Source organism: Pteropus medius, unplaced genomic scaffold, assembly GCF_902729225.1.
Source record: "Pteropus medius unplaced genomic scaffold, Ma_sr-lr_union100, whole genome shotgun sequence".
Classification (NCBI taxonomy): Eukaryota; Metazoa; Chordata; class Mammalia; order Chiroptera; family Pteropodidae; genus Pteropus; species Pteropus medius.
The window spans coordinates 3,972,648-3,995,660 of record NW_024353909.1 but is presented as its reverse complement, the minus strand read 5'-3'; the positions used below and the strand labels follow the sequence as shown (position 1 = coordinate 3,995,660).

Here is a 23,013-nt window from a genome sequence, read left to right as displayed (position 1 = left end):
AAATAACTATTTTAAAGATGGAGTGAAGTCCACAAATTTGGATTCTAATTTTATTTCAGAAAAGACCTTTTCAATGCATCTAAATATTTCAGTAACAGTAGGATAATATGTAAAAGCCTCCACTAAAATATAAAACTGAATTTTTTCTAGGAGGCATAAAATTTAAAAGTTGAAGAAATTAAATTTATTAAGACCTCTTTCTCATCTAAGATTTTAGGGAACACATGAAGTTTAAATTTTTTGGCTGTTAAAAATTTTCTTCAAAAAGCATCACAATTAAAATTCTCGAGATCTACCAAATAATACTGTTTTTAAAGAACAGTAACTATCCTGATAAACTATACAAACTATCTCTCACTTACTGCCCTCTATATTTTCATTCATGTTTTGGAAAGCATTTTTTCTCCCCTTTTTCTCAAAGAGAAATGCCTATAAATCATTGGTACCTACCATCCACATCCAGTTCAATCTGAATCTTCCTCAAGTCATATCTCACCTCTAAAGCAATAAGAATTCAATTAATCAGATAAACAGCAACTGATTCCAAAAGCCAGGTTAAAAAACAAAATATATTCTAGTATACACCAGTGTATTATGTATTCAAATACAGACTAGTGTTACAAAACTAAGCATTCAATATTTGTTTGAGGGCTTTAAAAGGAAGTTTTAATACCAGAACTTGGAGCTAAGCTGTCAATTTTATTCTAATCAAATAAAGTAAGTAAAAAATAAACTGCATCATTACAATGAACCAAACCAACTAACACATAAAGACTACAAGATACAAAATGGTTTCCTGAGAGTGGTTTTAATTCTCTCATGGTAATCAATTTTATGTCAGACTTCTATCATTATACAACTTGAACTACTTCCATAAAGTCACCAGTAGGAAATCACGTTTCTTTTAAAAATCTACCTCCAGGTCTCCAACACTCTCCCTGACAGGAACTAAATCTATCCCCTCTACTCCCTCCTTTAAGTTTTCAATTTCTTTCCCAAAGTAGAGCTTCCATAAATATTACAATATTAAGGACTAAATTTTAATGAATACAAATCAGAGGAAATGAAGGAACATTAACTCCCATTCAAACCTTCCTTAAAAAAAATCTGTTTCTAAGTTATATTTTTAACTTCCCCCATGATTCTCTTTAAAAAAGACGAACACAAAATCTCTCTGCTAATGACTTTATTCATGAATCTATAATGGAACTCAAAATAGCAAAGAACATGAAAAAAATTCAGATTAATATTTATCAACCAAATACATCAGAGAATACATCTATTTTTTCACATAACTAACAAAAATGTCTAAAATGCACACATAAGAATATAAATATTCTCCATTCTGTGGAATTTCAAAGTAATGAAGATTTGCTTAACAGTCTGCCAGAAAAGCTCAGGTGTATTGTCAAATACATGCGATTCAACAGAAATCAAACAGAACTGATGAAATAATCATCTCATGGTTAAACTTCTGGTCAAGTGCTACTTTCATACTGAAAAAAGAAATTAAAGATTTAAAAATGTTAAATGCTAAACCATCATTCTAAAAGTATTAAAGTTTTCCTTCAGTATCCACTATATTTATCACATTTACGTCCTGCAATATGAAACTATAAACACTACTTCCCTATTTTAAAAAATCCTTTAGTTTACACATTATTTCCTGGAAGTTAAAAATTACTATACCATTGCCAAACAAAACTTGTCATGATACAGGGCTGTATTAGATACGGTAATTTTTCATTGTTTTAAACATGATCTTTGGTTTGAAGCTGTCCTGATATCCTCTCTAGTTGGATGGTTGTGATTAGTAAAATATTCACAAAGCTTCATTTGAACCATAAAGTAAACTGGGTCAATGGCTTATAGGCAACGAATGGCACATAACAAGAAATCTGGCAAGATGAGTTCCCCAAATCCATAACTGACATGGTCAATGTTAAAGAAAATCTGTGTTGCTCAGGAGTGACTCGCCTCCTCTCATCAAATCAATTCATCAAAATCATTAGTCATCAAGAGGAAATTGGAAAAAAAAATTGAAACTGAAGGCACCCAGATGCAAATCTTAAGCAGATAAGACCAACTGAACTGCATATGCAAGCATGGGTGTGTCCATACTCAAGCACGTACACACATCTCATGTTCGAGGCTGAATATTATGACTGTATAGATTGCAGCACATGAAAACCTCTATGCCTATGGGTATACATATCCTGGGAACTAGCTGATGTCTTTCCAGAAATAATGGAACTTTAAATGATACAAAAGTTGGCCATTCCCCAAAATGAAAGGCTTTAAATTAATAGCAAAGGGATGCAATAACAATGGAAACTGTAAGAAGCCATAAAGTTAAATTTCAGAAAGGACAAGTCCAAGTTCATAACTGAAGGCTACTGATGAATTCTTCTCTCTCTTCTTGAATAATCAAATGCAAATGTCTTTTAGCAATGGTAGCATTCAAATCCCACAAAAAATCAAGTAGTGCCCCCTTAAGCAGCACTTCCATTGGCACAAACTGTAAAACTTGCTGGGGTGCATCAGTGTTAAGCAAAGTGCTCAACAATTCATTCACATTCTGCAGATATTGGAAAACTTGATTTGGAAGGTCCTGGTAACCAACACATAGCAGGACTGCACAGGTCTTCAGGGGCTCAGAGGATGTGGGACAAGAAAATGTGATGAATCTAAAACAGCTATGGAGTATAAAGATCAAACCAGCCATAAACCTTGTAAAACAAGAAAGTACAGGCAAAATCATAACATCGCCTGTATGAAGCTGCTGTAATGACTGTAGAAGACGGTCCAAAAATAACTGCTGGTAAGTTGGATCTCCATCATGAAGCAATGAACAGCTAAAATTCATGAGTTCAGCTGATTCCAGGAGCTGAACTTCCAATGGTATATGCATCTTGACATCACAAGGTGTTGAAAAACCCACAAGCAGGCACTTTATTTGGTTGCTGGGTTCTACAACCTGCTCATCCTGAAAGCATTTGGTAAGGCTAAACAACTCAGAAAACATCAGTTCTTCAGAAAAAATGTGACAAGAACAACAATATAGCTCTTTTGGCTTAAACTTGGAATCCAAATTCAAGGCTCCTCCAAATGACTTTTCAATTGCTTCATTGAGAGCCTTTAAAATTTCACCATCACAGAAAGGAGAACACTTTACCCTTGGCAGTTTCTTTCCCTCCAAAATATGCCACAAGTGACACTCAAGATTGGAAGCTGTTCCTTCTAAAAGAGAACTTTGCCCAGGATGATATGTAGAATGTTCCTCGGCCCAACTATTAAAGTAACCTTTGGCCACCTTATCTTTCCACGAAAGAGTTTCCAGCATTTTCCTTTCATTATAGGTTTTAAAATATCTGTTCCTCTGCCCAAACCACTTTGTATTTGTACTACAGCCAATATTAGATTTTTTTACTAGCCAATTATTTCTGGAAAGAGACTTCAACTGAAACTTTTGCATGAAATACTGAACAGCACAGTCCCTTAAATTATTCAGCTTTGTTTGTTCCCCTTTTCCCATGCATTCAAACAGACGAATGTTCTCAGAAATAGTTTCTAGCTGGTATTTATGAAAGAATACACAACATTCTTCATGTCTTTTAAGAAAAGATTCAGGAATCACATGATGGGGAAAGAGAGCTTTCCTGGTGATTTCAGTCTCAAAATTCAGCGTCATCTTAGATAACAGCGGATGCATTACCTCTCTTCCCTTATAGTGGAGACATACCACATAGACTTCTGAGTTTCCTGCCTTGCTAGTAGCAGGTTTGAAAACATGGACTTGGTCAAAGGAACAGTTTAGCAGGTACATCAAGTTTATGGAACAATGTTCAAACAAAGTAAACATCTTCAGAACAAAAGAGCCACCATTTCCAAGAGTTGTCAGAGCAGTGACAACTTCACAGTAATGCAAAGAAGAAACTAAAGCTTCTTGTTCACCTGGGTTTCCCTGGCAATCAAAACTTCCATCTGCAGTGATCAAGTGAATAGTAGCCATGCTGCTTATGAAATTCTGAAGTCCAGTCAGATATTTCAAAGTCATGATATCACCAGTGTTATCTGGACCAAAGTACCACCAATTCAAGGTGTTCGCAATAAGTCGGTCATCCATAATCATCATAAGATTGTCATTTGCTTCATGGTATGGGTTCAGAGTATTAGCTACCCAACTCCAATCACAAGGGAATCGATGAGATTTTAAGTAGTGATTGAGACTAGCTATAAAAGCTCCAGGAGCTTCACAAAGGTGTAGAGAATTCAATTTTCCATTCTGAAAAGCTTCCTGTGGAATAATTGGAAAGCTGCACAAAATTTCATGAAACTTACACCACGCTTGAGTACAAAGTTCAGCATTCACAGATTTTCTCACGTGAGAAATTATTTTTCCAGCTTTATTAGTGAAAGCAGTGTGCTCGTGCCACTCATCCAGTTTCTTATCACTCAGTAGGTTTTTTACTTCATTTAGGGAGTTCTTCAAACCAAGAAATGCATCAAATTCCGTGTGATCACAGGAGAAAATCTCAGTGGGATCTGGTAACGGCCACTCACTATTAAGTGGTTTGCCATAAGAAAAGTTCTTGGCAAAGAGTTCAGAAATGTCAGCAACAACATCTGGGCTGAATGTCTCAGGACTTGAACCCAGTGGTAGCTTTCTGCACTTACTCATTTTCAAATTAAATTAAAATCTAGAAAAAGAAAACACATAAATGAATCAAATTTATTAGTGAGTGAAATCTCATCCACAGCAAATTGGATCACAGTCATAACAAACCACATAAAATGGTAAGGCTGATGTCCACTCCATTATATAATGAGGCAATCTGGAATAAAGAAAGAGTAAAGGCTTTGATAGCCAATAGACCTGGGCTTGAATTCCGCTCTGCGACGTACAGCTTAATAAGTGGCCTTGGGCAATTTACATATTTGAGTCTCCATTTCTTATTTTTTAAAAAAGGTATTTTTTTTAGATGAGTATAAAACATGCTAGCATATACCACAGAACATTCATCAGTGAAGGGCAGCTCTTATTACCATAGCAACCCCTCTAGCTCCTCCCCAAAGTTCTCCTCTACCCATGGCTGAGGTATCACCCACAGAGCCCCCAAAACACTGACTGAGATTTATTCCTAAACATGACCTTTGATCATTTGATCAAGCTCTAACAAGTGAGTTTTAGCTTTTTCTTTTTTTTTTTTTTTTAGCTTCTTCCAAATCTCACCTCTATCCAGAAGATGCTGCACCTCAACCCAATACTGATCCTGCTACCAGGCCTCTCTACCACCGCCCACTTATTTACCAACCAGAACTGCCAAATATGTCCTCCACCCAGATCTCACTCTCTTGCTAGGACATGTACTTTGGTAGTACCAAATCACCTTTATAAGCCACCAATATTCATCACCACAGCTTGTGTACTTGACTGCTTAGCCTCCTCCTGCTCAACGCTTAAACTGATCTAGAGTTCACCTCACCACATCTCTGAACTACAAATTCCTGCCTCATCTGGTCAGGTGGCTCCATGCTTACACCACAAAATATTATAACTTCTTGCCACTAAAACTTAACACATTTTAATAGAATTTTAAACTGAAGAACTATCCTTACGGAATATACAGTCACCTACATTTTGTGTTCTACCACTGCCAAAGAAATCAAAAACATCTGTCTACTGGAGAGGAAACAGAATTTAAAAGAGAAAGAAGCATGGCTTAATGGCATAGTGTTAAAAGTCCTTAATTCCTGCAGATAGAGTATTATTTGGTATAGGTGACCCTTAAACAACATAGGTTTGAACTGTATGGGTCCATTTATATGTAAATTCTTTTCTATAAATACTGTAAATGTATTTTCTCTTATGATTTTCTTAATAACAATTTTTCTCTAGCTTACTTTACTGTAAGAATACAGTATATAATACATATATGAAATATGCTAGTAAGTTATTGAGAGTTAAGCTTTCGTGGAATCTAAAGTTATACGTGGGGGTCAGTACCCCTAGTCCCTACCTGTTCAAATGTCAACTGTATTTGTTAGCACAATGTCACTCAATAGATGCTTCAGTTCATGAGTTCTGCATTTATTTACTAAAGCCAATGCATTCTCCACCAGTTTTCAAAAAGAATCTAAATATTAAATATGAAAAAATTGACAACTAAACAACTAGCCCACAAGAAGCCAATGTTTGATGATTAAAACAGGAAAGAAAGGTGAGCTAGCACTACAATAACTACACTAATTTCCAGACTGCATTCTAGTAGCATTTACTTTGTATTGTTTTTTCAGCGGTGTGTTTACTCATTTATGTCACTCTCAAGAGGTTCCAGACAGTGCTTAATACTGCAAGCATTCACACTCTTCTAATGAGGTTCTGAATGTGAGTTATAATAATGCACTTCAACTTCACTCCAGCATTTCAATGCATGACCGAAAATTTTTTTAAGCATGTGGTTTAAAAAATGGAAGGGAAAAGTTTCCAGTATGTGTTCCTCTATCCCTTTCATTAAGCACTCCACAGAGCTCTGTGGCATCATAATTCTGCTAAGAGGGTCAGTATTAGCATTCTTGTTTTGCAGACTCGAGTATGAAGTCATGTAGCACCGCGCCCAAAACCACAAAGGAAATACCTGCAAAATTCATGGGCCTAACACAGAACCCATAAGATCCCATCAACAGTTGTTACCTCTCAACTAACACTCACAAAGGAGTTTTAGAAGTGTTTCCGCCAACTCTTCCTCCTAGCAACAGTGAAAGTAATAGCTAATATAGATCCAGCGCTTTACTTTGGGCCGGGGCACCCAAGATCTCCTTTCAACTGGTAGAAGTGAGTCCCACGCTCTCTTTAAGCGGCCCGGTCGCTGACCTGGAGAAACCTCAGTCCCAGCCCCTGCTTCACCCACTGGAAGGTCGAAGGACGCCTCGGGCTCGGAACCCGGGCCTGGATTACCTTCGCTCACGCCCACCTCGGCCCCCAGACTCTCGCGAGGCTGTGCTTCACTCGCTCTCCTCACTCCGGGGGCCCATTCTCCACTTCCGCTCCTGGGAGTCTACGGCGCCCCCCACCGCAGGGGAGAGAGGTGGCGCGCCCGCAGGCCAGGAAGGAGGGCTGACCCGCCCTCCCAACACAGGGAGCGAAAATCCACCTCCAGGCCGTGCCGCCACTGAGCGCCGGCAGACGGCGGCCTGAGGGCTCTGACAGACACACTGCGCACGCGCCTTGAGGCCGGGCTGACGTCACGCGTCAACGTTACGCACGCCGGGGACGCAGTGCCAAGGCCTTGGCTTGCTAGGATGTGCTTCTCCGCGGGCTCTGGAGCTGGACAGCACCAGCCTTCATCCGCACAGCGTCTATGGCAACACTAGCTGCGCGCTTAGAAGTAGTCGTAGCGACCTTTGGCCCCGCTCCCTCTGTGAAAGGGTGGGATGGGGCGAGACAAACCTGTCCAGGCAGGACACGCTGGCTCCGCCAACGTGGCCCCTGGATCCCAGAGGCTTTCTAAAGCTTTTCCGCAGAATTTTATTCTTAGTACAGGTTGATTTAAAACTGGTGCTCGAAACAGGAGGCGAGGTTAAAAGCCATACTGGACAAACTGCGAAATAACACTCTGTTATTATGTTTATAAACCTAGGGAAAAGATAACCTCAGAAGAAAAATGGGCGAAGATCTGAACAGGCCATCCAGAAAGAGTAAAACAGCTAATAAGAATATGCAAAGTTGTTTAACCTATTATGAAAAAATTGGAAATGAAAAGTTTTCGCCTAATTCAGCAAAGATTTTAAAAGATCGATGACGGCCACTGTTGGTGAAAATGTGGAGAAATAGGTTCATATACTGTGGTTGGAAGTAAAAATTGATACAGACTTTAAAGAAGGCAAACTAAAATGGCCTTGCACCTAAGCCCAGAAATTCCCACTCCCAACAATTTATCTTTAGGAAACACAACTGGCACTCGCTTTGGACAAAATGTTCATTTCAGCACCTTAATAACAACAAAATTGGAAACTGAATAAGAGAATTAATTAAAATCTTTATGCTACATACATATAATGGGATATTATGCAGCCATTAATAGGCTGTATGTTCACAGTATTGCGTGGAAATAGGAGACTATAGAAGTGTGTAGAGTTTGAAATATTTATGTAAATACTATATATATATATATATATATATATATATATATATATATATATATATATAAAATGAAATATATTTTTAACAAATCTTCCAGGATGTGCATCAATGGATAAAAAGATGTTTCAAAAAATAATGATAAGTCACTTGGAAATCCATATGGAAATAACTTTATTTGGACTCACCTCACATCATAAACCAAAATACATTTCATTTGGATTGACAATCTATATTTTAAAAGTTAAACTATAACTTTTAGCAGAAAACATAAGATAACATTTTTGGGATCTCGAAGTAGGCAAAAAATTTATAACAGGACAGAAAAAGCACAAATCATAAATTGAACTATGTTAAAATTATATAAATTGAACTATGTTAAAATTAAGAACATGTATTCATCGTAAGACACCATTGAGAGTGAAAAGGCAATCTATAGAGTAGGAGAAGTTATTTTGTACAACAAAGAACTTGCATCCAGAATATATAACTCGACAAAGGACTTCTATCCAGAGCTCCTACAAGTAAACAAACAAACAAACAAAAACCTCCTACAAGAAATATAAATGTTCCCAGTGAAAAAATGAGCAAAAGTCTAAAACAAACACTTAAAGATGATATCCAAAGGCCAATAAAATATGAAAAGATGCTCAAGTTCATTAGCCTGGGGAAATGTAAACTAAACCCATAATAAGATTCAATTACACATTAGAATGGCAAAAATGAAAAAGACTGAAAATATAAATGTTGGAGAGTACGAGGGTCAACCAACAGGAAGCTGATTAGAAGAAAAAGAGCTTCCAAGATCTTCCAAACTCACGAGTTAGTTGCCTTCCCCCCCGCCCCAATTCCTTTAAGGTATAATTTACATACTGTCAAATGCTCAGGTCTTAAGTGTACAGTTCAACCAGTTTTGCCAAATGCCTATTAAATATTTTAGAAAAGTCCCTCAAGCCCCTTCCCAATCAATCTCCCACCCACAAGAAGCAACTATTGATCTGTTTTTCTATCACCAGAGTTTAGTTTCATCTATTCTAGGATTTCATACATATTCAATCATTACTGTTTATAATTTTTGTAAATACTTTTTTATTGTTGAGGAGGAAAACTCTTTTTCCTTCTACCCTTCCAGGTTCTTAGCTGGGACTCTATTAACAAGAGAAAAGCATATAAATTTACTAATATGTTTTATGTGACATGAGAGCCTTTAAGAAGGAAATGAAGACCTGAAGAAGCCATTAAACCTGAGTATTTTTCTACTAGGTTTGATGAGTAGTGGAAAAATATGACAAATGGGTATGAACTAAGAGGAATAAACCTGGGGAAAATTTACAAGACATGTTCATTCAGATTCTTCTTGGAGTCCTTCCATCTTCAGAGATAAGATTGTTCTTTTTTTTTTTATTTTTTTCTATAGCCATGCCACCCTGAACATGCCCGATCTCATCTGATCTCAGAAGCTAAGCAGAGTCGGGCCTGGTTAGTACTTAGATGGGAGATCATGTAGGAATACTAGGTGCTACAAGCTTTAAAAAAAAAAAAATTGTTCTTTTCTTCCAGGTATAGGAAGAGCACACCTCACATGAGGGTCTTGTGATCTGCTTGAGGGCAAGGTCAGAGAGTGCTGCACCTGCCATTTCTCAAATTCCTTTAGCTTAAAAAATCTAATATGCCAAGGCACCATAATTTGGGATAGCATGTTCCGAACCCTATCAATATTCATCCCTGCTGTTTTATGTACCTGTAGTTTGTTCCTTCGTATTGCTAAGAAGTATGTCATTGTATGGATAGACCACAATTTAATTATCTGTTCTCCTTTTGATGGACATCTGAGTTCTGTTTCCAGTTTGGGCTATTATGAATAAACCTGCTATGAACATCCCAGTACATATTTGTGAGTGTATGTTTTCTTTACTCTTGGGTAAATATGTAGGCGGGGAATGGCTGGGTCATGAAGTGGATCAGGGTTTATCAACCTCAACATTATTGCCATTTTGAGAAACACTGAGTAGATGTATGTGTAACTCTTTAAGAAAACTCCTGTTTTCCAAAGTGTTTGCACCAGTGTATATCCCTACCCATAATACGTAAGAATTCTGGTTGCTTCACGTCCTCACCAACTTTTGGTGGTGTGAATTTTTCGTTTCAGTTACTGGTGGGAATCGAGTACTTTTTACATCTGATTCTTAATGAATGTTAATGAAAAATTAAAATCTGTAGATACTGTTCTTTCATAGGACTAAACGTTAGATGAAGGATATGTGATCTCTTAAACACAATCACTGTGTTCCCTAAGGTTTAAAAATATAATCAGGAATATTCTAAACAACAAAGCTTATAGAGAGACAGTCTTTACTAAATTAACTAACGTATTTGAATACATAAGATGTGCTAAGCATTGAAGACTGTCTTTTTTTTTATTATTTAATCCTCTCAACAATTCCATGAGATAAATTCATGTATTGTTCCCATTTCATACACAAAAAAATCAAGGATCAAAATGATTAAGCAATTAGCAGAGTCAGGGTTTGGACATATGTCGGCCTGACTCCAAGGGCACTCGGTTCCACAAAGAATTCCTAGAAATTGACTTCAGTAATTTAAAAACAACTTTATAGTCCATATTCATGTCAGAAATACTTACAGTAGGCCAGAAATTTTTTTAAAAAGAGAAAAGAAAAAAAAAAGATCCGTTTCATTCATTTTGTCCTAAATACAGGAGGGTAAATTTATTGCAAAGTTTTTGGAAAAGATGAAATGTTATGAATGAAAAAAATTAATACCTGAAACTTTAAAAAGTTGAAAGAAAATAACCAACCCTGCACTAATATATTTGCGAATTTGGATAAAAATGCACAGTTATGTGAATGTATTTAGTACCAACTTTTAAACATATATTTTAATGAACATACGTAGTATCTGAGTGGAAGCAAGTTAAAATTAATTATTCTTTCCAGTTCCTGAGTGACACTGAGAAGTAGCATACATAAATTAAAACAACTCACTCCCCAGCCTTTGCTCTGATTATATTTCTCTGTCTAAGCAAACAGAAACTAAACTGCTTCTGTGGTCATTTATCACCAATCAACTTTCTGAGTCTCTAATTACATCCTCAGATTCTGTGAGGTGACGAATCATAAAACCCCAGAGGGAGTTTTCCTGGGCAATGGAGATGTTAAATATTTTCACAGAGGATGTAGGTGAAGAGGTATGTGTACCCCCCAAACTCATCAAATGGTATAATTAAGATTTGAGAATTTCACTAAAAAATAAATTTTATCTAAAAAAAAGGAAAGAACCCTAAACAAATAATGAGTGCTAGCTAGTTAACCATATGCATGTTGAAGTGTCTGGGGGAGAATTGTACTGACATTTGCACCTTACTTTGAAATGTATCACATATAAAGTGCATTTATGGATGAATAGAGAGATGAATCAATGATAAATGAGTAAAGTGAAATGTTCACAGCTGTAGAATCTAGGTGATGAATACGTGGCTGTTTGCTATGTAATTCAGCTTTTCTCTGTTGAAATTTTTTTCATAATAAAATATTGGGGGAAATAGAGATTCACATCCTATAAGGCAGAAATGGAATCTTTTTTCATTAAAACATAAATACAAACAAATATACAATGAGAATCTAGTATTTCCCATTAACAAAGGAAACAGAGCCTCGGAGTGAGATTTACGTGAACAGCAATGGACTTGGGAGAGACTTGGCAAGTGTTCTTATGGCTCAATTGATTCATTTATGTCATTTAGTGAACACCATCATACTTGGTTTTGACCATTACACAATCTTAAATTGTTCCTGTTCTTTGTCCCATATTGTTCCACTTACTCTCTTCTTGCTGCATGGAAAACACCATGGTTTAAAGGCAGGAAATAAGAAAACACCGATGGTGAAATTCTAGAAGTCAACAAAAGTTACAAATTTTATAATAACTCTTTCAATTTCCCTCATGAGGATCTTCGCAAGATCTTTAAATTGCATTCTGATCAAAATTCTCACACAACACCTTAAGTTGTCAAAACTCAATCTTTAAAAGAGAAAATAGAGTAAAAAATTAACCAATTTGTCTATTCAGCTATTGAGCAGAGCATCTACATTGTGGTATTTGTGGGAAGGTGCTTGAAAACTGCAGCCTGAAATCTCTTCTTTCTTATCATTTAGAAAATAAAAGTTATTGACACAAATCATTTGATTTTTAAGCATAAATATAAGAATTCAAAACATCAGGTCATGAACGTAGTTTTTGTCTATTTTTTGGTCCTGTAACGCACAGTTAAACTTTATACTGCATTTTAATATGCATTCAGGACTAAAACTCAGTATGAAACTTCTTTCTTAAAATTTATTTCCCAGCAATTCATGTTTTTTTCTTACATAGTTAAAGTTAACTAAACAGAGTGAGTCACTTACTAAATGGGGCAAAGTCAAAATGTGTTTTTATATGTTATGAATATTATTAAAGATATTTAAAATGAACTTTAAAACAAGACTGATAATATAAGCATTAATAATAAGCTGACCTAAAATACATTTTTTACTTTAAATCACTTCTTTATTTTCTCCCATGTAAAAATGACCAAAATGACTTTTTTTTTAATTTAAGGGTTTAAGAGAGAATAAATATTACTGTGAGATTGGCTCAGAAGCTTTTTTTAAAAGATTGGGAAACACTGACATGTAGAATGGAATACAAGTTATGGACCACCCTTGAAGCATTAATCATTTCATTGCAGATACGAGATGTTTACAAAGATGTTTAAAAACAAAAAAGATGATGCAACTAAGTGCTCTATTGTATGATACAGATTAAGTGTTGTAGGAATCTAAAGAAGGGGAAATTAGTAGGAAAAAGATGGGGAAAAGAAACTTTAGTTTTTGTCTTAAAAGGCTACTGTTATTTCGTGGGGGTTGGGTGGGGGAGCAGCCTAGCTAGAAAATAACATAGGTGAAAAAAAAACAGACAAGAAAAAGAGTAACCGAAGAAAAGGGTCAGAAAGTTAAGACTGAAATGCTATATAGGCAGTGTCTTAGTTCAGGCTGCTATATCGAACTATCGCAGACTGGGTGACAAATGACAAAAACTTATTTCTCACTGTTCTGGAGCCTGGGGGAAGTCCAAGATCAAGGTGCTGGTAGATTTGGTTCCTGGTGAGAGCTCTTTCCGGCTGGCAGCTGGATACCTTCCCACTGTGTTCTCACAAGGCAGAGAGAAGGAAAGCAAGCCCTCTGGTCTCTCCTTACAAGGGCACTAATCCCTTCATGAGGACCCCACCCTTGTGACCTCATAAAAAACCTAATTATCTCCCAAAAGCCCTGTCTCTAAATACCATCACATTGCGGGGGAGGGTTTCAACATATGAATTTTGGGGGACACAATTCAGTCCATAACAGGTAGAGAAGAGTCAGAGTATGGAGGATCATGGAAGCAAGACTGAGGTGCCAGAATCTGCTGCAATAGAAAATGGTCAAGAAGGAAGGAAATAATTAAATTTGGTTCTTATAGAGTTAGGAATAATAGTGGAATAGTTAAGTGGAAATATCCAAGAGGGAGTTAAAAATCAATAGGAGGCTGAAGTTCGGGTGAAAAAAACTAAAGTAACACTCAATCTTGTGAATTTTTAAGTAAGTACTTTATTATTATTTGTTAGTAACAGTCATTATGATACTTATTTTAGAAGTGAAATCAATGCCAAAAGTTGTTAAAACATTAGCTCTAGGGCTTCTTCCTATTAATAGCTCACCTAACACTGTCCTTCCTTGTGATCAATATGGGTTCACCTTTTGAATAACTAAGTACATCAGCTTTGGCTTCTGGGCGCCTGGGTTAAAATCTCCACCTCCTAGCTATGTGACCTTAGCCAGGAAGACTTCCAAGGATGCAGTGAACATTACAAAGTGATTGTAAAGTGATTAGTCCAGGTTCTTGTATTCAGCCAGTATCTGATAAATGTTAGCTGCTCCTGAAAAATGTCTGTTCTTTTCTGGAAGGCAAGAAGCTAAATTCAGACCCTCCTTTCAGAGATAGCCTCCTTATGCTGTTTCTTTTTATATTCAAAATCCTTAATAGAGCAGGAGAGGAAAAGAGGGAGGGAGACTAAGGAGAAGAAAGAGTAAAAAGAGAATACAATTGAGACCAAATTATTTCATACCTGCCCCTGAGAAGCTGTCAGATCTCTCTGATTTTTGTCTTCCACAATTTGGGCAGGTTCCAAAGAGCAGAAAGAAGACCAGCTGCAAAATGAATGAACACATGGACCAACATGGATGCATTTCAAAAACATAATGTGGAATGATAAAGGCAAGTGGCAGAACAGTTTTACATTGCCTTACCATTTATGTAATGTTTAAAAACACATGAAACAATTCTGCTTAATGTTTATTGATATAAATGTGGTAAAAATGTAAAAGCAGGAATGAAAAAGATAGACACTAAATTCCAGAGAGTGGTAACCTCTGGGAGGATAAGGAGGATGGGTAAGAGGCACAAAAGGGACATCAACTGTATCTGTAATGTTTTTACTCTTTTTACTATGCTCTGAAGCAACGGTAAAATATTAGCACTTTTAAGATCTAGGTAATAGATACATGGGTGTTATATTATTCTATTGTCTGGGAATATTCTGAATGTTTGAAATATTTTCTTAAAATTTAAAACATATAAAGGAGGATTTTTTGTCTCATTCTTCCGTCTCTTCAAACTCCATTTGTTCAGTTCAATCACATGTACGATCTTCAGGAATGAGTAGGCTTCTCAGATTCCATTTGAAAACAGTCTAACGAATCTATTAAAAATAGGTTACGTCCTGTGCTATGTGTATATTACCAAAAAAGATTTCAAATTCTGATATCTGGGTTGAATTACACATATTACCATATTATTAGGTTTTTATTTCATTTTATTTTATTAATGACCGGTAGCAATAGCACATTACATTTTGGGGGTGCTTCATAGTTAACAAATTATTTTTGTATACCCTAGGATTGCTTGTATATACCTTAAGATCACCAATAGGTTTTATCTCAGGGGCAAATTCCAAATGATTGATGGTGGCTACCATGAATGTTCTGTTGAAACCATAGCTGGGCCTCCACAGGGAAGGCAATAGCCAGCTTGGGAGGGATGTCAAGGGCAGGGTGGTGAAATGGTGTCCCATTGATATCCCTGATTCCTTCCTGACTCTCCTCTGCCTCTCTCACTGCTCATTCTCCATCTCCCTTCACTTACCCCTTCTATCATTTCCAAGAATCCCCCTTCCTGATTCTCCTTGATCTTTACTCATGCTGTAACAATCCTAACTGGTTTCATTCTCATCCACGGCAACCCTACATGCTGGTTAGTCCCTCTTCTGTTTTTCTGTGAAGCCTTCTCAGCCCCATCTGGGCCAGGTGAGACACCTCCCCTTCCTCCCCATAGCACACGCATAGCATTTATCTCTAAGTATTCCAACTATTTGTTTACCCATCTATCTCTGCTGTGGTCTTTGAAAGGACGAGACTGGATCTTATTGATCTCTGCACTCCCAGCTTCTGGCACACAGTAAGCAATCAATAAATGTTTGTTAAATGAAAGGACGATTTAATGAATGGTGTCCTTATTCTGTGGAAAAGAAAACACTCGGAAGTTGGGATTCTTTTCAAGGTTATCCTTCCTCTGAAACCTTTCCACTTTCCCTCTAGAACAAAACTGGCAAACATTTTCTGTAAAAGTGTCAAATAGTAAATATTTTCGGCTTCGTGGACCATTGGGTCTCTGTCACAACCACTCGACTCTGGTGTTGTAGCTGCAAAGTAACCATAGGCATGACTGTATTGCAATGAAACTTTTACAAAACCCAGCAGTGGACTGGAGTTGGCCTACGGGCCATAACTTGTAGACCTCGCCGTAGAAGATGGTAAATAGACACCCCCCTCCATGTCTAGTTTCTTCACTGAACATCTTTTCTGCCTCAACCCAAATACCAGGATCCTGATTCCAATGGTTTCCACAGTTCCTACTGTGATTAGGTCGACAATCCTCTCATAATTCCAAGCCAAGGAGTTGAGGAAGGCTCACAAAAGAACCGCTTTCAAAGCTGAAACCAACAGGAATAAGAAGAATTTTCTGACCTGACTCTTAAGGGGCGCAGAAGAATTCAAGCCCCGCTTATCCACACCCTCCTTGATCGCTCATATTGAACACTCTCAACGTTTTAAAAAGAAAAGAGATCTATTTCTTGGGAACAGTGGGCTGAAAATGAAACAAAGGACTCCCTTTCATTCTTCCACTCCCTTTCTAAGTTTCCAAATGACTAGTCTTTCTCTTTCTCAGGGACTATATCAAACTTCTTCCACTCTTCCTGCCCTATGGTCCTCTCACTCATTGTCAGAAGATGACCTCGCCTCCTTCACCAAGGAAATAGAAGCTATCAGAAGAGAACTCCTTCAGAATTCTGCCACTGATGCATTCCTAAGTTATCTGAATCAATACCCACTCTCCTATCCTTCCTGTCATGATGGAATACATATGTAAGACTAATCCCTCCTTCTCTTCTCTGTGTCCTAGGTCTTTCTTCCTTCAGAAAACTTGATTCCATCAATCATTTCTCTCTCCTGTATCTCTGTCTCGGTCTGTCTGTCTGTCTGTCTGCCTGTCTGTCCATCCCTCCCTCCCTCTCTCTCTCATTCTCTCTCTCTCTCTTTTCCCCGCCCCTCCCTCACTCTGTATGTCTCTGTCTATTTGTCTCTCTATCTATCTATGAACTTCGAGCCTCTCCCTGCTCACCCCCTCTATTCTGATAACTTTCCATCAACATTTAGAAATGCATGTCTCTACCATGTTGAAAAAAGGTCTATCACACCTGTGTCTTTCTCCAATCATTGCCCTATCTCTCCCCCACCTCCTTCTCAGCCATAGTTCTTGAAGGAGTTATGTGATCACAGTTTCCACTTCATCATCTCCCAGTAACTCTTCAACACATTAAAAATTTGCTTCTCCTCCATTACGTCCTTGAAACGCTCTCATTGGACACCCCAAATGACTTCCTTTGTTGCTATATCTAACCCGGAATTCTTTGCCCTATCTTTTTTTTTTATTAGTTTCAGTACGTTGGTTAGACATTTATATAATTTATAAAACGATCCCCTTAATTGCTCCTTCACTCCTGTGGTTTTCCACCTAGCCAATATATTAATGCTAATTGCATTCCCTATGCTGTGCTCCCCATCCCCGTGACCATCTATTGACTACTAATTTGTACTTCTTTAACCCTTCACCCCATTCTCCCAGCTCCCCAACCCCCGTCCCCTCTGTCACCAAATTATCCTCTATATTTGTCAGTATTTGATTAGTTTGTTCTTTTTGTTCCTTAGATTCTAGGTATAAGTGAAATCATATGGTATTTATCTTTCTCTCAATCTTTGCCCTATCTTTAGTGATTTTCTAGCACTATTCAACCCTGCGATCTTCCTTCTTGAAACACTTTGTTTCTGTGACTTTTGTGAGATCAACTACAGTCATTCTTCCGTAGATTTCTTTGTAGGCTCCAATACCTCTACCTATTTATTAAATATTAGTATCATCAGAGTTCTCTATTAAGCCCTTTACCCATCTGAGTCTACATGCTCCCCTAAAATACCTCATCTAACCCCCAGGCAATCTTAAATATGTTGATGATTCTCAAATCTACTCCTCCAACCCAGAGCTCACTACTGAGGCTAGAGCCAGCTGGCCATTGCCTAATAGAATTATAATTTATTTCTCCTTTCTGTTATTCACTCATCCAGTTCCATGTTTAAAAAACATCTTGATTCCACCAACCCAGTCAGCTACCACTTTTTTTCTTTGCCCTATTTGCAGCTCTACCCAGTTCTTTTTTACTTTGATAGAAAGAGAATGAATTCTCACAGACAAACCTTATCTGCTACATTTTGAGGCCTGGGGCTTGCATTCCGCCCACTTTTCTACAGCCTGAGGGCAGGAGCTTGGAAAGAGCTTGGCAAACTTCCTGCAGCCTTTGGTATAGGACTGGGCTTACCCTTTCTTCTAAGATTTTGTTAATGTCGGAGTTGGAGTTCTCCCTCTTCCAACAGTGGGTGGGAGTTGGGGGCAGATAGCCTTAGGTTTCAAATCGGTCCCCTGACTCAGCATGGAGTCCTGGCAGACAGTGATACCTGGGGACCTTTCCTGGCTCAGCTGCCACACTGAGATCATAGGTGGGAACCTCTGCTGTTGGAAGAGATTTCCTTGACTTTTCTCTAAGCTCCCTACTCCCAACTTTAGCAGCTTCTACCCAAATCAGGGGCACTGGCGAGAATTCTCAGGGTCCAACTCACTTCCCTCCCATGTCTCACTTCTAGGAGAAAAGAGTGATGTAGGAGCCGCCCTAAGTCACACCAAAATCTTTCATTTTTCTTCTTGTTGGACATTTTTCAGTTTATGAGGATAAACCTCTTTCCTTCTTTGGCCGTTACCGGTAATTATTTTTAAATTTTATTATATTGTGTGATGGGGGACGGTGATTCTAGAAGCAAAAAAAATAGTTTTTTAAATTATGAGGAGACTGGCAATTTCCCCCTACCATCCTTAGGGACAGGGGTCAGGTGGGGGTGGGGAAGATGAAATGTGGTGACCTCAGGAGACCCTAACGCACCCCAGGCTCATGGCAGCGGCAGGCCCTCTTCAGAGAGCCTGGTATTTCTTGTGAAGGGTATCTAGTGACCACACTTCCCATTTACTCTTTCTGCTGCCTGTTATTTTCTCAGCAAGGAGTAGCGTCACCCTTAACACAGAAAGGGCTTTTGTTGTGCTTGACATTAGGACAGCACACGTAAGGGAAATCCAGTAAGCTGCCCCTTACTCAGCAGCCAGGCTCGGGGAGGAAGCTGAGTCCTGTGAATGAATCTGGAGACGAGGGCGGGCAGGCTCAGTCCTGATGCGGTCATAAGGCCCCAGAATAGCGGAAGGAGACAGGTAGGAAATGTGGCCTTGGGCAGCGGCTTTGGGATGGAGCCGTGAAAAGATGGAGGTGAGCTAGGTGGAAGATCTGCAAACCCGACATTTCCCACCATCACACAGGGGCCACGGCTCCCAGTGGGAGAAAAACAGCATCCCCAAGGAGAATGGAAACCAGGGTAACTAAACATTCAAGCTTGCGATTAATGAGCAAATCCCATCAAACCTTTGACACCATGGGCTTTGGCGTCAGAAGGCAGAAGCCTTTTAAGCGCCAATGATTACCCGCGTGCTCTTCATCTTCAGGCTGCGTCTCTGTGATGGATTGCCACCTGCATCGTGCCCTGGCATTTCCACGCACAAAATAATTGGCTGCAGAAGGTCGTTGGATGCCTTTGTGCGAAGGAAACTGCAAAAAAAAAAAAACAAATTCTGTTCCACTAACTCATATTTTTTGATATTCTGAATCTGAGAATCCAAATTCTGTTTTTATTTGACTTCTCCATGATATGAAATTGTTCTTTACTGTAAAACCAAAGTGAATAAAATGGAAATAGTTGTCTGTGTTAAATAGTTAAATAGGCATTTGCTTCAAGGAAATTTGTGGACATTTTATGTTCATCTCTATATCATTCCTATAAGGGGCATAGAATTCTCCAGACTTCTTTGAAAAAGAAACTGAGGCACAAATAATGCAGTGTATAGGGTTAGCAGAGCTGTAAAAGCTGAGCAACAGTAGCTAACTTGATATCCTTCATATTAATTAATGTTAATATAGTTAAACTAAGTGCTGGCACTGAATTACTCATTTAGACCTCACAGCAACCATATTATTACTAGTATCTCTATTTTGCAGAAGAGAATGCAACTCGAATTGGTTCAATAACTTGCACAAAATCACACAGCCTGAAGTTATGACAAGACACAGGTTATCCGACCTAAGAGCCTCTCTAGTTACGAGGTGCCTGTATTACTTCTCTATCACTGCATAATGAACTATCCCCCAAATTCAGTAGCTTAGGGATGGGACTTCTGGAACGGTGGGCTACAAACAACTTAGTAGTTTAAAACATCTGTTATCTCGCAGTTTCTGTGGGTCAGGAATCTGAGCACAACTGGCTGCCTCTGGCTCTGGGTCACTCACAAGGCTATAATCTAGGTGGCCGCTGGAGCCACAGTCATCTCAAGTCTTGGCTGGGAAAGGATATGCTTCCAAGCTCACTCCTGTGGTCAATGGCAGGGTTCAGTTCCTTGCTGGCACTTGATCAGATACTGCCCTCCTCTCCTAGACACATGGACCTCTGCATAAGGCACAACAAGGCAGCTTGCTTTATGAGAGCAAATAAAAAAGAACCAGAAAGAGTTTGGGCAAGATGGAAGTCCCAGTCTTTTGCAACCTTATTTTGGCATAGTCTATTCATTCGAAGGGAGGGTCACTAGATCCAGCCCACACTCAAGGGGATCACACAGAGGAATGGATACCAGCAAGAGTGATCACTGGGAGCCGTATCAGAAGCTGCCCACCACGGTGCCCTTCTCAGGTAACTGCCCCCGTCCACATTACTCAGAGGGGCAGGCTAAATGACTGTGAGCTCCTAACCACATCTGACTGGAGATGTTACCTGGCCCAAACCTGGCTAATTAGATTCTCCCCACTGGGAAATTCTGAATTGCAATCCAGAGTCCTTCACTGGTTTCTGCTAGGGGCTTGAAATCAAAGATATTAATCAGAAAAACTATGGGGCAGCCGTCTCTGCTATGCTGAGATAAATAGGGAAAGCCAGATATGAGGAAAGAGAGAGAGAGAGCATGGTGTGCACATTTCCTATGAGAGTGAGAGAGAGAGAGAGAGACTAAGAGACTATGCTTCCTCTTCTGGATTTGAAGAGGTACATAAAAACTTTGGGTTTCTGTCACTTGCAACTTTGCAACTTGGGGTGATAGTGATAATATTTAACAACCAATAAGGCTCAAACACCAACGGATCTGGAGAGAACTCACCATAAACATCTGGTGTAGCCCCACAGCTGGACATTGGGTGCCCACCAGTGTTTGCCACCCCAAAGAGAAGCACACACTCTCTCACCGTGACCACACTGCTGCCCTCAGGGAGTTAGGCTGGGGTGGGGGATCTGACCCAGGAACCTCAAGATCACCGAGTGGGAGTCATGGCGGCGGCCTAGCACAGAAACGTCAGTGTGATCACGGATTCCCTCTGTGGCCCACTGGGGAGTCAGTATCTCTGCCAGATAAGTCACAGATGAGTTTCTGCGATAACGTCACATGCATTCACTGTGGTCCGTGGAAGAAAACACAGAAGTGACCTACATAGGGATGAAAAGCCTCCATCTGATCTGTAGGAGAAGGAACTGAAAAGATCCCCCACTAGGTAATGGGGTTTGGGGAACTATCCACTTCCTCTAACACAAGATGATGGAGCTCCTTGATGTGCTTTGGGCCGAACCCCTTCACAGTATGTGCAGTGTCATGGGTATCCACAGATAGGTAGGAATTTCAGACACTCCAGCAATACGACCAAAACAAAACAAAAGAAAAAAGCCAAGAGCCAGTGTTTAGGGAAAGGGTCAAGTTTTTTTAAAGTTATATTTTAAATTAAATCAACTGAGAGAGTTGGACATGGCTCCATAGTGTAGCAGTTAGCACGTCTGCTTTACACGCAGAAGGTCCTGGGTTCACACCCAAGTGGAGCCACAGTCCATGGTCTACGGCCATGCCACCCTGAACAAGCCCAATGTCGGAAGCTAAGCAGGGTTGGGCCTGGTTAGTACTTGAGTGGGAGACCACCTGGGAAGACCAGGTGCTGTAGGCATAAATAATAAATAATAAACAAACAAACAAACAAAAAAATAAACCGACTGAGAGTCAACAAATTCATGCAGCCTAATTCTGTTCAAAAACAAGATGTCCGCACAGCATTCCTCTCTAGCCTGGAAAGAAGTTCCACTCTGACTCCCTGTCTCCCCCACGATTTTCCTTCTCCTTTAGGAATAAATGTCAGTAAGTGCCAACTGAAAGCCAGTGGAGATTGCTTGCTAAAGGAAGTTTTGTCCTGAACATTAAACCTAAACCTGGTTTCTTTGCGAGATCTCTTGTTGAATTAAAACCTTGCTCAAGAGCTATTTTTTTCCACCTTAGATATCGTGGATAATCATTCTGCTTCCTTGGTCAATGAAATATGAGGTAAGTTGTTACAAAGAGAGATTTATGCCGCTGTCTCACAATTGAGCATCGTGTGCATATTTCCTGCCTAAGAAAATACAGTTCACCTCGATGTACTGAAGTAGCGTTCGATATTCATAATCATAAGTCATAACTCATAGTATAAATTTTCTTTGAATCAGTAATTTTTGCACTAGAAGAGATTTTGGATTAAAGTATACAGTATATATTACTTTTATAATTAAAGAAAGGAGAGAAAATATATATATAATTTTAATTCTTCTTTTTTCAAAGCTTTAGATGAATTAATTGCAAAACCCTATCCTGGGTTAGCAATTGGGCCTGCAGCAACCTCATAGCTGTATGTACCTTGGAGATTAAATTTATCATCATCAGTAAGAATGCCTAGCATTTATTGAGCACTCACTATGTGCCAGGCATCTGACTAAACACTCTACATACATTATCCCATTTTATCCTCACAATAACCCTCCCAATATTATTATCCTCATTTTACAGAAGAGGAAATTAAGTTATAGAGAGGTTCAGAAAATTGACTAAAGGTTCACATTTAGAAAGTAATAGAGCAAAGATCTGGAATCAGGTCTGTTTTATCCCAGTATTTACTCTGAACTACCAGGACTATCTCTGAACTTGAGATTCTGAAACTACCATGCTGCCTTAAGTATTCAGTGATATAGTTACTAACCTTCCAAATGGTCTCATCTAGCGTTACTCCCTTCCTAGAA

At 38.8% G+C, this 23,013-nt stretch overlaps 2 protein-coding genes and 2 pseudogenes across 18 annotated transcripts in view; 2 read left to right on the top strand and 2 right to left on the bottom strand.

Annotated features, from left to right (window-relative positions):
* Positions 1–7,194, bottom strand: part of HYDIN (HYDIN axonemal central pair apparatus protein) — a 335,404-nt gene extending 328,210 nt beyond the window's left edge. For 14 of the 15 annotated variants that reach the window (XR_005650472.1, XM_039852026.1, XM_039852032.1 and 11 more), the window contains exon 1: positions 6,959–7,092. The gene's annotated coding sequence lies outside the window, so the exon portion shown is untranslated. Of the gene's footprint in view, positions 1–6,958; positions 7,093–7,154 lie in introns of those variants that run through there. The other variant, XM_039852028.1, reaches the window with a different exon arrangement.
* Positions 1,170–7,264, bottom strand: CMTR2 (cap methyltransferase 2). 3 transcript variants are annotated; one of them, XM_039852055.1, is made up of 2 exons: positions 7,155–7,264; positions 1,170–4,700 (listed from the first exon to the last, which is right to left on the bottom strand). In XM_039852055.1, exon 2 carries the CDS (start codon positions 4,679–4,681, stop codon positions 2,381–2,383), a length of 2,301 nt encoding a protein of 766 aa, XP_039707989.1. In that variant the 5' UTR covers positions 4,682–4,700; positions 7,155–7,264; the 3' UTR covers positions 1,170–2,380. The 3 variants fall into 3 exon arrangements, with proteins under 3 accessions (XP_039707989.1, XP_039707987.1, XP_039707988.1); XM_039852053.1 differs by lacking the exon at positions 7,155–7,264 and adding an exon at positions 6,959–7,098; XM_039852054.1 differs by lacking the exon at positions 7,155–7,264 and adding an exon at positions 6,713–6,949.
* Positions 7,265–9,549: 2,285 nt separating this feature from the next.
* On the top strand, positions 9,550–9,668 carry LOC120594025 (uncharacterized; annotated as a pseudogene).
* A 12,137-nt stretch (positions 9,669–21,805) lies between these two features.
* On the top strand, positions 21,806–21,914 carry LOC120594023 (uncharacterized; annotated as a pseudogene).
* The last annotated feature ends 1,099 nt before the right edge of the window (positions 21,915–23,013 follow it).